At 46.4% G+C, this 13,634-nt stretch overlaps 1 protein-coding gene across 1 annotated transcript; it reads left to right on the plus strand.

Annotated features, from left to right (window-relative positions):
• The first annotated feature begins 1,977 nt into the window (after positions 1 to 1,977).
• LOC309375748 (borealin-2-like) lies at positions 1,978 to 12,439 on the plus strand. Its single transcript, XM_081921645.1, has 10 exons — positions 1,978 to 2,189; positions 3,045 to 3,173; positions 5,051 to 5,103; positions 6,280 to 6,340; positions 8,030 to 8,106; positions 9,041 to 9,108; positions 10,468 to 10,569; positions 11,339 to 11,468; positions 11,929 to 12,015; positions 12,275 to 12,439. Exons 1-10 carry the CDS (start codon positions 2,054 to 2,056, stop codon positions 12,314 to 12,316), a joined length of 885 nt encoding a protein of 294 aa, XP_081777771.1. The 5' UTR covers positions 1,978 to 2,053; the 3' UTR covers positions 12,317 to 12,439.
• Positions 12,440 to 13,634: the final 1,195 nt, after the last annotated feature.

A 13,634-nucleotide genomic window follows, 5' to 3' on the forward strand; every position in this document is an offset into this window, starting at 1 on the left:
CTCCTATGTACATAAACCTGGCTTAACTTTTTTGGGGACTGCTGCTGTTGCTGACCCAAGTTTCCAGAATGGTCCAAGTGAAGAAAGCAATTACGACTGCAGATTACCCTGCGTACTTGACTATATTGCTGAGTTGAATTCCAAAGGGGCAAACAAATGTATCTTACGGGTGGTGTTAATTCTAAATGGACACATTGCCATCCGAGAGCAGCAGAAACGTCCTTTCTGCATTTTTGTCCCCTTAAACCTATCATTTTACTGACAAGGATGGGGATATTAGAAAGCTGAATGAACAGAACACTCAGCTTGCTGGCGCAAGTGCTTGGCACGGTTTCCTAAGCATTGATTACGTGAACTACTGAAAACTAGCATGTTTCACTCTTGGAATACTGCAGTTTTTAAAAAAAGGAATTGCACTTTTCCTCCCTGAAATCTGGCTTCGGGCTCACTGCTTGGGAAGGGCCGCCATTGAACATATAGTGCAAGAGAATTCTGTGCGCTACTCGTGATTACTATATATTTTTATATACTTTTATAAGTTTTTCCCCCCATTGGGTTTGGGAAGGGTGGGAGGGAAGGGTAGTATTTGTAGTCTTAACAAGCCAGTGGGTTTTCTATTTACCTTGTGTTTACACCCAGTGTTCCTGAAAACGATGCAAGGTTTACATGTTTCTAAATAACTCTTTTTGCAGGGATGTTTTAAAAGGTTTGCTTTTTCCTCCCACACCTGTTGCTTCCTGCCTTTTTAAAAATGGGAGCAGGAATCCTTAGAGGTTTAGTTATTAAATCAAGGATGCTGACCTACCTTCCTTTGTGTTTTCTAAACACTGTTATGGTGCCTTTTGATTTCTGGTACGCAGAGGGAGAATGAATGGGTTTGTTGTTGTTTTTTCCTGCATCTTTTGAGAAATGGTACCATCCTTCCACAGTTGATTTGACACATTTGTAAGTACTGTGATGAGCTGCTAAAATTTAACTTGGTTGTCCTGGAGGCAAGGCGGTCATCCTTGGAATCTATTCCAGAGTGGGCCTCAGCGGATGCAATTCCCAAATAAACGGTTTAGAGATTGCAGGTGGAGAATGTTACTACACTGAATTTTTGTTCTCTCTTTTTAAAAAATGTACGTCCTTAATGAGTAAGGCAATATCTCAACATTGTGATGCATGCTCGTAGGTTCACATTTCCTACAGGTGCTCCTCATGCTGTTCTTGGGATGACTTTTTAAACATACCTACAACTTCGAAAAATTAAATAAAAGAATGGTTGGAAACTGTTTTGTCGTGCTTTCTATATTTTAATGAGTTTTCCAAAAGCCTTCTTTCTCACAGCTGACACTTAGGAACATAAGAAGCTAGCATATATAGAGTTAGAGAGTTGGTCTGATGCAGCAAGGCTCTTAAAGAGGAGGGTAAAATCTGCCAGAGGTGGTTTTTTAAAGCAACACAGCCCACTAGGATGCAAGGGAGAAAACGAGCAAAAATGGCCACATAGATTTCCAAGCACCTTTCTGTCTGTCATTGGGCCAACAAAAATCTTGTAAAAAAATTAGACACTGGCAAAACTACCCCAGGGCTGTGACCCTAAACACAGTTATTCCAACTGAATACAGCCATTTTTTTCACATTCAACAATATCTACTCCAGTGCCTTTTAACAACTGAAATTCAGCAGGTGAAATCTATCACTGCACCACCATGCTGACATATCTAGGAAAAAGTAGACATTAATGCAGGAAAACTAATCCAGGAATTAAGCCTCCCACTTTTTTTTAAGCCAAGTCTGTTGTGAAAACACCCCTTCTTTCAATAAACTGGGAGAGCTAAATGCACCACAAAGGAACAGCTCCCTGCAGCTGATCCGTCCATCCCCAGCGCTAGATCTGGCTTCCTCAGGGACAGAGCATGCCTTGCACCTGCAATCAGCGCCCTCCCCCCTTCTCCAGAGTCCTAAGTGGGCGTGCCCACAGCCAGGGCGGGGAACTGCAATAAATCCACACAGAGAGAGATGCTTTCTCCTTTCTGGGCTTTCCCGATTTGTGAGCTGGGAGCGAGACATGGCGCTAAGGAAACACCTGAACGAGGCGAAGAAGCGCAGCGCGGACTCCGGCGTGGAGTCAGATCGGAGCCTCTTGAGCAAGGAGCAGAGGGACCAGCGCATCAGTCTCTTTCTGCGGGATTTCCAGCACCAGGGTGAGGCCTCGGGATGGGGCGGGCAAAGCGGGTGGTCTGAGTGAGGAAATGTGAGCCAGCCTGGCGTAGCGGGAAGAGCCGCCTTTCTCAACCTTGGGTACACGGATTTCGTTGGACTACAACTCCCATCGTCCCTAGCCAGCAGGGTCCAGTGGTCAGGGATGATGGGAGTTGTAGTCCAACAACATCTGGGGACCCAAGGTTGAGAAAGGCTGGGGCAGGACCTGGAAGACACCAGGGTTCAAAGCCCTGCTCAATCACTGCCTTTCAGCCTAACGTACCATTCAGGGATGTTGTGGGGATTAAGTGAGAAGGGGGAGAAGCATGTATAAACTACCTTGAGCTCCGTGGAGGAAAAGGTGGTGCATAAATAAATGAATCTTGGAGAAGTGGAGTGAAAAGCAAGGAGTGGGGCTTAGAAGAATAGAATCATAGAACTGTAGACCTGAAAGGGACCTCCAAGGGTCATCTAGTCCAACCCCCTGGAATGCATTAGTCTCAACGCTCAGTCCCCCATCCATACCATTCTGGACCTTGCTTAGCTTTGCAAATGTGCTAGCACTTTTGTCCCCCAAAGGACAGAAATGCCTTAATTCTAGCTGCTTCACTTGATTATTCATTTCAGGGTCTTGCAGTGCTGTGTTTCTGCCAAGGACCAGATTGTCCAGTGGTTAGAGCATCTTTGTTGCATGCAGAATGTCCCAGGTCCAACCTCTGACATCTGCAGGAAGACCTGGGGGAGAGAACACAGCCTGGAGAGCTGCTGCCAGTCAGTGTAGACAATACTGAGGTAGATAGATGAATGGACTGATTCAGCATAAGGCAGCTTCCTCTGTCCTTCTCCCTTTCTCCAAGCAAAGGAAAACCTGCGAGATTTGAAGAAAGAGCTGGCTTCGCTTCTGCAGACAGCTGAGAAGGCATTCCAGGTGGAGCTGCTGGCCATGCCTGTGGTCATGAGAAAAATGAGGAGGGAGGACTTGATTGGTGAGGCTGTTATCCCAACCCCACTTACCTGCTGGGAGTAAGACTTGTTGAATTCAGACAGATATACTTCTGAGTAGACGTGGTTAGAATTGTGTTAAGTGAATTATCATGCAGATAGGTCCTCGTGGCGCCAGTCATGACTTTGCTCAGCCGCTTTTTCAATGGGGCTTGCTCCCAACTAAGTCCCCATCTGTACTATACAGTTAAAGCAGTATTGCACCACTTTAGATAGTCAGGGCTTCCTCTAAAGAACTCAGGGAACTGTGGTCGGCTTAGGCTGCTCAGAGTTGGTAGGAGATGCCTATTTCCCTCTCAGAACTACAATTGCCAGAGTTCCATTGGAAGAAGGATGGACTGTTAAACCACTCTAAAATAGGTAGCCACTAATGTCAATTTTACCTTTGCATTGTAGGCTAGTTTCTGCACACACTCACACACCCATCTCTGCCCTCCACCCAGGCAAGCAGGAAGCACGATCAGAGTACAAGGAGGGTGCAAAGCAAGGGCAGTGAGGGCTGTGTGGCCTAGGAAGAGTCCTGAGTGCCAGGGATAGAGACCTGGAAGGCTGCATTTGGCCCCCATCATCTAATATATATTTTGAAAAGTGGTTTCTTGGATTGTTTGTTGTACATTCGGACACCCAACCAACTTTTGCTTGATGGATCCTAAGATCAAGGAGCCGGTTTTCATTTATGTTTGGATAAGATTGCTTGCCATTTTGAATCGTGACTGAGCCTTTATAACCACACAGATTTTAACTGCTGAATTCACAACTACACAGTTTTTTGGTTACTTAAGACTTCCTGTGCAATGTCAGATACAAGCCTGTTAATAAAACATAAGAAGAATGTGCTGGACCAGGCCAGTGGCCCATCGAGTTCAGAATCCTGTTCTCACAGTCAGGGATGTCTTAAGCATATGTGGCGCCGGGGTGCAAAGATCTGCCTGGCACACCCCCCCCCCGGTTGCCCAGTCCCAGGCATGCAGGAGGGCGGAGCCAGCCGGCCACCTCAGCGTCTCACTGGCTCAGTCATCCCCGAACTCATGGCACAGACCCGCCCGCAGCAGAAGAGCCTATTGCGGCGCTCCGACTTCCCTGGACTTAACTCTCAGTCCCCAGACTCTCAGCCTGGTACCCCTGAGAGCTCCTATGCATAAGCCAGCCCTGCTCACAGTGGCCAACCAAAAGCCTAAAGCCCCAAAAGCAAGACCCAGGTGCAATTGCATTCTTCCCCAGTGCATCTGCATTCTTCTCAATAGTGCTCCCCAGCAGCTGTATTCAGAGGCATAATGCCCCTGATATTAGAAGCAATATAAAGCCATTGTCTTGTACCTGTTGATGGTCCATCTCCTCCATGAATTTGTCTAACTCCCTTGTAAAGCCACCTTAGTTGGTGGTCATCAACAAACACCATATCTTAACTATGTGCAATTTTAATACCTTCCTTTTACCCTTCCCACTTCTGAGTATTTTTTCATGCAGCACGTTGTTAAACTGTGGAACTCCCTCCCACATGATAGCCACCAACTTAGATTAGGCAGATTTGTGGAGAAGACCACTGATGGCTACCAGCCAGTACAACTATGCGCTGCTTCCATGGTCAGAAGCATTAATGCTTCCTTATACCAGTTGCTGGAAACTACAGGAGGGAAGAGTGCTCTTGTGCATGGGTCCCACTTACAGGCATCTGATTGGCTGCTGTGAGAACAGGATGCTGGACTAGATGGGCCATTGGCCTGATCCATCAGGCTCTTCTTGTGCTCATATTTTGCTCCAACCTTTATTTTATAAAGAATGTGTGATTGATAAGAAGCTAGTCCCTTTGATTAATCAGCAACTGTCTGCCTTGGTATAATTGCCTGTCTCCGCACCACAGATCTTAAGGAAGAAGAAGCTGCTGCTGCCACAGTCATCGCCACTGCCATGGCAGTAAGTATGGCCAAGTAACACGGAAATGCTTTTTTTAAAAAAACCAGTAACAGATCCTTATGCCTCTTGAGCAATGCTGCTCTCAGGTTGTGGCAGATTGGGGCAACTGCCCCAAAGCCTACAGTAGTGCAAAGTACTGCACTGCCCCCACTCCTCCTCCTTTTGTCCACCCATTAATAAAAGGGATTCCTTTCTCAGAGCAAGGAATTCTGCGTGATATGACCCAGGAGAATGCAGGTGCCAGATCTGTGTCACCTTACCACCAGAATGCCTTACTTCGTAGGTGTAAGCCAGGCATCTTCAAAGTCTGTTTTGGGGGCCTAATCTGGCCCGCCAGTTGTTTAAATCCGGCCCCTGTGGCAGTTTGTTTCCTGGGGTAAAATCCTAAAAAAAAAACCTCAACAACTTCAACCCTAAAAAAGCTCAACAACTTTGGGGTAAAATCCTAACAAAAGCTCAACAACTTCAATCCTTTAAAAAAAGGTCACGGCCCCTCACTTCATCAAATTTGGCCCTCATTGAAAAAAGTTTGGACACCACTGGAAGCGGTGAGAAAGCAGTTTTAAATGGCGGGTGGGAGAGGCAAATTGGAGTAGAAGCCAGCCCCATTTGTCAAAGCTCTGGCAAGCTCTGGGTGGCCTGTGATATTTGTCCCAGGCCCTTTGGGGAATAAAACTGCTAGCACATTTGCAAAGCTAAGCAAGGTCCAGAATGGTTTCAAAGTGGATGGGGGGGGGCTGAGTGTTGATTTCTGCATTGCAGAGAGTTGAATTAGATGACCCCCCCCCCCGGATCCCTTCCAACTCTACAATTCTATGATTCTAAGTAGATCATTGAAAGAACATCTGTTTTGCATGCAGAAGGTCCCAGATTCAATTCCTGGCATCTCTCGGTAGGGCTGGGGAAAATCTCCTGCCTGGTATCTTGGAGAACTGCTGTCAGTCAGTGTAGACAATACTGAGATAAATGGACCATTGGTCTGTCTCAGTATAAGTCAACTTCCCATGGGATGACTCTGCTCCAGAGGGAAGATTTTTCATATGTGATTTCCACATGCCCCAGACACCTGCCTCTTCTGACATTCATCCATGTGTCCAACTCTTTGGATCCAGCAACCAAACCCACAAGAGAGATTCTGGCCTGATAATACCACCTCTTTCTCCCTCCTGCCAACAGAATGATTGCTGCGCAGCAGATATGCCAACTCCCAGACTAGTGAGGACCAACAGCAAACGAGGTGAGCTGACCTTCCAAGCTTAACATTGCTTGGAGGGAGGGTTGCCCAGTTTCACGCAAGGGAGATCGCTGCTGCTGCTGCTGCTGTTTCTCAGTCCCTCTACAGCTGTGCCAAACCATGGTTTGGCTTAGCATATCCTCCAGAACAGGGCTTGCGGTTTATCTAACAACAGTAGTAGTAGCCAAGGTTTGTTTGGAGCAAAATAAACCCAGGAACCTGGATGTGGAGGATATGCTAAGCCAAATCACAGCTTAGCTCTCAGATGGAGGAGAAACAAACTGGGTGCAATCTCCTCTCTGGGGACGTGCTAAACTATGGTTTGAGAATGTTCATGCTTGGCCATGGTTTGACTTGCTGTTCCATGCCAAGCAGGTCAACGTTCGATGGCAGTGATGCTGTCAGGGCTGAACTTTGGAGTAGACATCTGGGGCCCAAAATGCAGAAGATCTGGCTTACCAGTTGTTCTGGGGGGGGGGGTCATAAGAAGCCTGCTGGATCAGGCCCAATGGCCCATCTACTCCAGCCTCCTCTTCTCACAGTGGCAAACTAGATGCCTGTAGGAACAGACTCCCCACACAAGAGCACACTTTCCCTCCTGTTGTTTCCAGTAACTGGTATTCAGAAGCATTTACTGCCTCCTACCATGAAAGCAGACTATAGCCATCATGGATAGTAGCCTCCATTGCTAGTAGCCCTCAATAGCCCCCTCCTCCATGAATTTGTCCAATCCTCTTTTAAAGCCATTCACGTTGCCTCCTGTGGGATCGAGTTCCTTAATTTAACTGCATGAATAAGTCCTTTCTTTTATCTTCCTCTGCGAATCTTCCAACATTCAGCTGAATAGGATGTCCACGACTTCTAGTGTGATGAGAGGAGACAATTTTTCCCCCTTATCTGCTTTCTCCATGCCACTCATAATAAGCTTCTATCATGCCATCTCTTTTACCTAAACTAATAAAAACCCCAGTGCTGCCATTTCCCTTTACAGTCAGATTGCACCACATCCTTTTTGAGGTGAGGTGACCAGAACAGTACATAGAATTTCAGATGTGGTCACACCATAGATTTCTGGAATGGCATTATGCTCTGAGCAGTCGTTTTATTTCCATGGGCCCTTGGGAGTGTTCTTTCTTCCCTGTGGGACAGAAGAAGAGGAAAGTTCATGAGGGTGCAAAACCTGATGCTGTTTGTGTTGGCACACGCTCCTGGGGGGACGGCAGACCCCCCAGTACCTCCGAGTGTCTCCCAGTCGGCACGTTTCTGGAATGGCATGTCCCTTCACTCCAGAGTGCCCCTCTGCGACGCTTCTCATATGAAAAGTGCACACAAGTCTTCTGGCATCACACAGCAAGAAGATAAAAACATCCATAGATCCAAACCACGTTATATTCACAATATATACAGAGAATCCATAATCATGTCTGTGTTCTCCAAACTCTGGCAGAAACAGAAAGTATATAGCAAAAACGAAAGTATAGTCCAATAACACTCTCAGACAGAAGAGATAAGACAGTCTTCCGTTCCCACATCTAATGTGATTTATACTAATCACACTAGCCAGCATCGGCTTACGTAAAATCCTAACAGTTTGATCCAAGCCAAAGTATCCTGCCATAGCTTTGGAGAGACTGATGTAAGATGCATGCATAACATGCCTATAATAACCCTTGACCAAATTGCCTTTTCTAGTTAAGGTCACAACAATTGTGGAATACAAGGGAGAGGAAGAAGGGAGTGGAGCCCCGGCCAGGAAACTGTCTCGAAAGGTAAGTGGGGGAAAGTATCCCATATGTGCTCATAGCAAATTCATTCTCTTAAGTGTGGATCCTTCTGTAGCCAAAACAGTACTATCCATGCACAAGAGGGAGACATTAGGTGGCTCTGAGGAACCTGGAGGTTTGTGGATGTACCAAAACCCCCCAAAAAAACCTTAGATGGGGAAATGACCTGAAGATAGCTCAATGAGGACTGAGTACGCTAAATGCACATGCAATGCTGAGTGTCCTGGGAACAAAACTGAGGTTGGGAATGGAGTGGAGTATCCTGGGAAAGGGCTCCACAGTCTAGAAACCTGCATGAGAGCACTCTCACTGTTTTGTTGCAGGTCCAATATGTAAGACACGCTACACTTTTTTGCTGATTCAAAGCTACCCTCTTTAGCAGTGTGGCCTGGAGAGTTCTTTGTCTCTGCAACCCTGGAAATGGATTGATCCTGGTGAGGTTGAATGTTCAGTGGCCCCCAAGATTGGCAAAGGGCCCATTCCCCCAAGGTTCTCTGTGCAAAGTCAGCATCAACAGATGTCAGCGTGAGAATTTTGTGTGCATGGCAAGATCAGATCCCGACAGGTGCTTGGGGTGGGGGCAGGCTCTACCTGAAATCCCTTGCCCCCCTCAATTGTGACATTAGCACCAGGGCACAGAAGGTATATATGCTGATCTTATGCAGCATTCTATGTGTGAGGTAGTGCATGTGAGCTGGGAAATGCTTTGTGTGGCACACAGGTTATTCACTGGCGGCAGGAAACAGACATACAAGTCCCACATTATTCAATTCCCCATTGCCTATAAATCTTCAAAATTAGATTGCTGTTCCAAACAGTGAAGAATCGGGTGACTTTTAGGAATGCTAAACAACTTTGATTTTTCCTTGGACTACCTTTGTGGCCTAATGCCCTGTTTTGCTGCTTAACCCCCCTGCAGGCATTTAAAACAAATTCCCTGGCTTCCTTGGCTTCTGCTGTAAAGGGAAAGCAAGGGACTCCGTCCAGGTAAGAGTAACCCTATATTCTTGCTGCATTGTTTTTGGTTCTTCTTGTGAGGCAACGAAGTGCGTTGGCTTTCAAAGGGGCAGCTCTGCCTATGGCACAAGAGACCCTACGCCTATGCCATGGGTAGGCAAACTAAGGCCCAGGGGCCAGATCCGGCCCAATTGCCTTCTCAGTCCGGCCCGTGGATGGTCCAGGAATCAGCCTGTTTTTACAGTAGAATGTGTCCTTTTATTTAAAATGCATCTCTGGGTTATTTGCGAGGCATAGGAATTTGTTCATTTTCCCCCCTTCAAAATATAGTCTGGCCCCCCACAAGGTCTGAGGGACAGTGGACCAGCCCCCTGCTGAATTTTGCTGACTGCTGCACCATATCTAACACCCTGTAAAATATGGTGCTATCCAGCTAAAGGCCAAGTTCTACATATTTCGATGGGGGAGGCTGCAAGCATGAAATCAATGGAGCTTTTAACTGGCTGGAAGCTGCTTCTGCCTCCCTATAAGTGATGGCTGTTGATGGCCAATGCCTTCTGTTTTAAAAAGAGGCATCATGAAGCTGCTTATGAGAATAGTCAGGTTGCTAGCCTTCATGGTTGCTAGCCTTCATGGTTGCACTAGGAAGCTTTAAAAAAACACCTGTCCATGTCCTCAGTCACGTAGCTCATGGCTGAGAAACCTCAGGCCTTGGGAACTGAATGTGGTTCTCCAGGCATCTCTATCTGCCTGCATATTAGGTGGGTAGGACTTCTTGGCTCTGCTGCATTTCTGTGTTTTAAATCTGCTGGTAGCTGTTATGTGCTATTAGTTATTATTAGGGTGAGGAGCAGGTAATCATCATCATCATCAGTTATTATGTGCTATTCTTATCTGCTAGTAGTTATGATCAGTGCTTTTTTTCTAAAAAAAATGTTTAGGTGTACTCTCATTTTGATTCAAGATAATCACCATTTTATTGTTCAAATTGGGAAAAATAAATGGACAAAAGTACAAAGATTCACAAAATGTTTAGGGGTATGCGTACCCCTGTGTACCCCCAGAAAAAAGCATGGGCTATTATATCTTTTAATTGGGTTTATCTTGATGTTTAAGAGAATTTCGCCCCTAATCATTCTGTTTTTGCTTTAAAATGTGGCATTACTTTGTACTTTTGATGTTTTTATAATGTTATGAACTACCTAAGAGAAGCATGAAGTGATCTACGGACTACATGGGTAAGTCTCCGCAGCTGCAACAGCTCCGCTCCTTGTGATCATTCTGTCTGCCATTTGACCTCTCCTTATAGAGAATTCTCACAGGAGCAGGCATAGGAGGAACTGCTGCTGCAACCTTAAAATCCTGTAAATGCCCCCTGTGTCCCATCAGGTCTGCATACGCCACTCCAAATGGGAGAACCATTGAGCGATCGACCTCGATGCGGGAGCGGCCGGTGTCTGCTTCCAAGTGCATCTCATTGGGCTCTAAAAGGCAAGCCATGCTGTTTATATTGTGGTATAATCAAGACTCATGCAGCCAACCTAAGTCCAATGAATGCATGAAGGGGTTAATACAATCAAGTAAGCTGTCCTGCCCTCCTGCCAACCTGGCAGTTCGAAAAGCACGTCAAAGTGCAAGTAGGTAAATAGGTACCGCTCCGGTGGGAAGGTAAACGGTGTTTCCGTGCACTGCTCTGGTTCACCAGAGTCATGCTGGCCACATGACCTGGAAGCTGTACGCCGGCTCCCTCGGCCAATAAAGCAAGATGAGCGCCGCAACCCCAGAGTCGGTCACGACTGGACCTAATGGTCAGGGGTCCCTTTACCTTTAAGCTGTCCTGCCAGGTTTAGCTATGCCCCCTTCCCCTCACCTTGGAAAGAACTAGATAATCAAGCCTTTGTTCCCTTCCAGTCTACCTGAGAAGCTCAGTGTGGGAAGAGGTTTGAGCTGGTACTTCCTTTCCTCTGTCCCAAATCTCCCAACATTCAGTTTCATTGGATATTGCTAAATTGTAATGTATTATGAGAGAGGAAGAAAAAATTCTCTCTGTCCACTTTCTATGCACCGTGTGCAATTCCATGCACCTCTATCATGGCTCGTCTTACCTTTTCCTTAAAACTAACCTCCTCAAACATTGCCAAATGTCTGGACCCTCTCCTTATAGGGGTCTTGCGTCATCTCCTCAATCAGTTGTTTTGCCCTTTTCTGAACCGCCTTCCCTCTCCTCCACCCCCCTTCCCCACCTCTTTCTGGTGCCTAGATTTCCACAGAGGGGTCTCTCCAAAAGTGCATCTGCCTCAGAGAGAACACAGGTGGTGACGCTCCGGAGTATGTCGATGCCCCACGAAAGCTCAGTTCCCTTTGTCAACATCCCTTTGTCTGATGGAAAGGTACTGTATCAGCCGAGGGGAGCTGTGAATCTTTGATTTGCAAATATAAATGCATCCAAGTTGAGACACACAAAAATTAAGGGCGTCTCCCAAACCCCTTTCATTGCTGCTTCCAGCTGTGGAGGCGCAGAGCATAGCCACCATGGCTAGGTAGCCACCAGCAGCCCTCTCTGCCACGAATTTGTCTAATCAACTTTTATAACCATCCAGTTTGGTGGCCATCGCTTCTTCCTGTGGGAGAGTGTTCCATAGTTCAACTCTGTGCTGCATAATTAAGTCCTACGCCCTGACTCTTCCAACATTCAGCTATATTGGATAACCATGAGTTCTAGCATTAGGAAAGAGGGAGAGGAACTTTTCTCTGCCCACTTTCTTTATGTGACACGAAGCAATAACATGCGTAATGATGCACGCGCACGACCCATGCGGCTTGCAAACAGCACTCTCTGCTCTTGTTCAGACTCTCTGCTCGGCTGGCGATGGTCTCCAGAACGTCAATGTGGAATTATTGAATGAGGACACCGTCCAGCATATCCACAGCCTTGTGGTAAGTGTGCAGAACAAATAAACCTTGGAAATGGCTCTGTCCCTGCAGGGGGGCTGGTAGGGTTCGTCATAACATCGTTGTCAGCTGTGCCAATCTGCAGTGTTCCTTCTCAGGTCTGAAAAATCCATGCAAGTAGTTCTCAGAAATACTTCTGTGTAAGGCATTCCTTGCATAGAATCTGGAGTTTTGGTGGTTCAGAGGGATGTTTGGAGAGCTCCATCAATTGCCCATGCTTTTTTTTCTTTCCCCCCTTCCTTAGAACCAGTTGACAGTCCTTTGCGGAAAAGCAACCGTTAAGTGAAGTTGATGGATTCCAAAAACAACCTTTTTTCATTCTTGGATCTGAATATCCTTGGTTCCTTATGTTTAAATAGATAGGCTTTTTTTTTTTTTTAAGTACTATTAAACTTGTTATTTCTCTATGGAGGCTTGCTGGCATTATTTCAGGGTGAATGGTGCTTGCTCTAAAAGAATGCCATACATGGGCTATATGTTTGCTGTGCCCCATAAAGAAGGAGTTTGGATTTGGTATCCCGCTTTATCACTACCTAAGGAGTCTCAAAGCGGCTACCATTCTCCTTTCCCTTCCTCCTCCACAACAAACACACTGTGAGGTGAGTGAAGCTGAGAGACTTCAGAGAAGTGTGACTAGCCCAAGGTCACCCAGCAGATGCATGTGGAGGAGTGGGGAAGCGAACCTGGTTCACCAGATTTCAAGTCCGCCGCTCTTAACCACTACAGCTCTCTTGCTGCATCCATCATCTATTGGAGTGCCCTGATCCAAAGCATATTTAAGCCCAGATGTCACCAGACCAAGTTGGAGGATGTGGTGGTAGGGTACTTTTCTGTCGTCTGGTTGTACATTGTTTCAGAAATAGATGACCAGGGCTTAATTGGAGAACAGGATCCCATATGGAAGCCAGTGGAGCTTGCTTCTAAAGTGTAGTCTCTTCATCTGCTGAAAGTTCTACTTCAATGAGGGATGGGGACCCCTGTGTTTGGACAGTTGGGACTCCAACTCCCATCAGAGCCAGCCAGCAGAGCACCATGTGAAGCCATCAACAGCTAGAGGTACAACCTTTTGTCTGTCCCGAATCTTCCACCATTCAGCTTCATTGACGGTCACTGAATTCCAGTGTAAAGAGATGGAGACAAAAGCTTCCCTCTATCCACTTTCTCCACACATTGCATGATCTTGCATGGCTCTATTGTGTCGCCTTTAACACCAACCTTATGACATCCAGTGTTGTAGTTTGTTTTTACACCTGGACTAGTGATCTAACTCGCAGCAAGCTCCTAGCTAACAGCAGATGCCGTGTTGCTCTCTGCGTTAAGTTAAGGCTGTCTAAAAACAGTCTGGCTGAACTAAAATGGCTGGAGAAATATTCCAGCAGTGTAGCCTGGATGGTTTCCAAGAACCTAATGGAAGTTTTGCAGCAGGGATATTTCCATGTTAAGTCCTGCTTTTAGAATAGGATTTTACTGCTTGTAGTCCTAGGTCTCTTGCAACTAAGTCAGTGCTGTGGCTGTCTTACAGTTAAAACCATGGGTGGCTTGCCAGTTGTTGGACTGCAACTGCTACTAGTAGCTAGGTTCAACTTCTGGAGGACCACCCATCC

The sequence above is a fragment of the Podarcis melisellensis genome, assembly GCF_964234715.1.
Source record: "Podarcis melisellensis genome assembly, chromosome: 8".
In the NCBI taxonomy this organism is placed as follows: Eukaryota; Metazoa; Chordata; class Lepidosauria; order Squamata; family Lacertidae; genus Podarcis; species Podarcis melisellensis.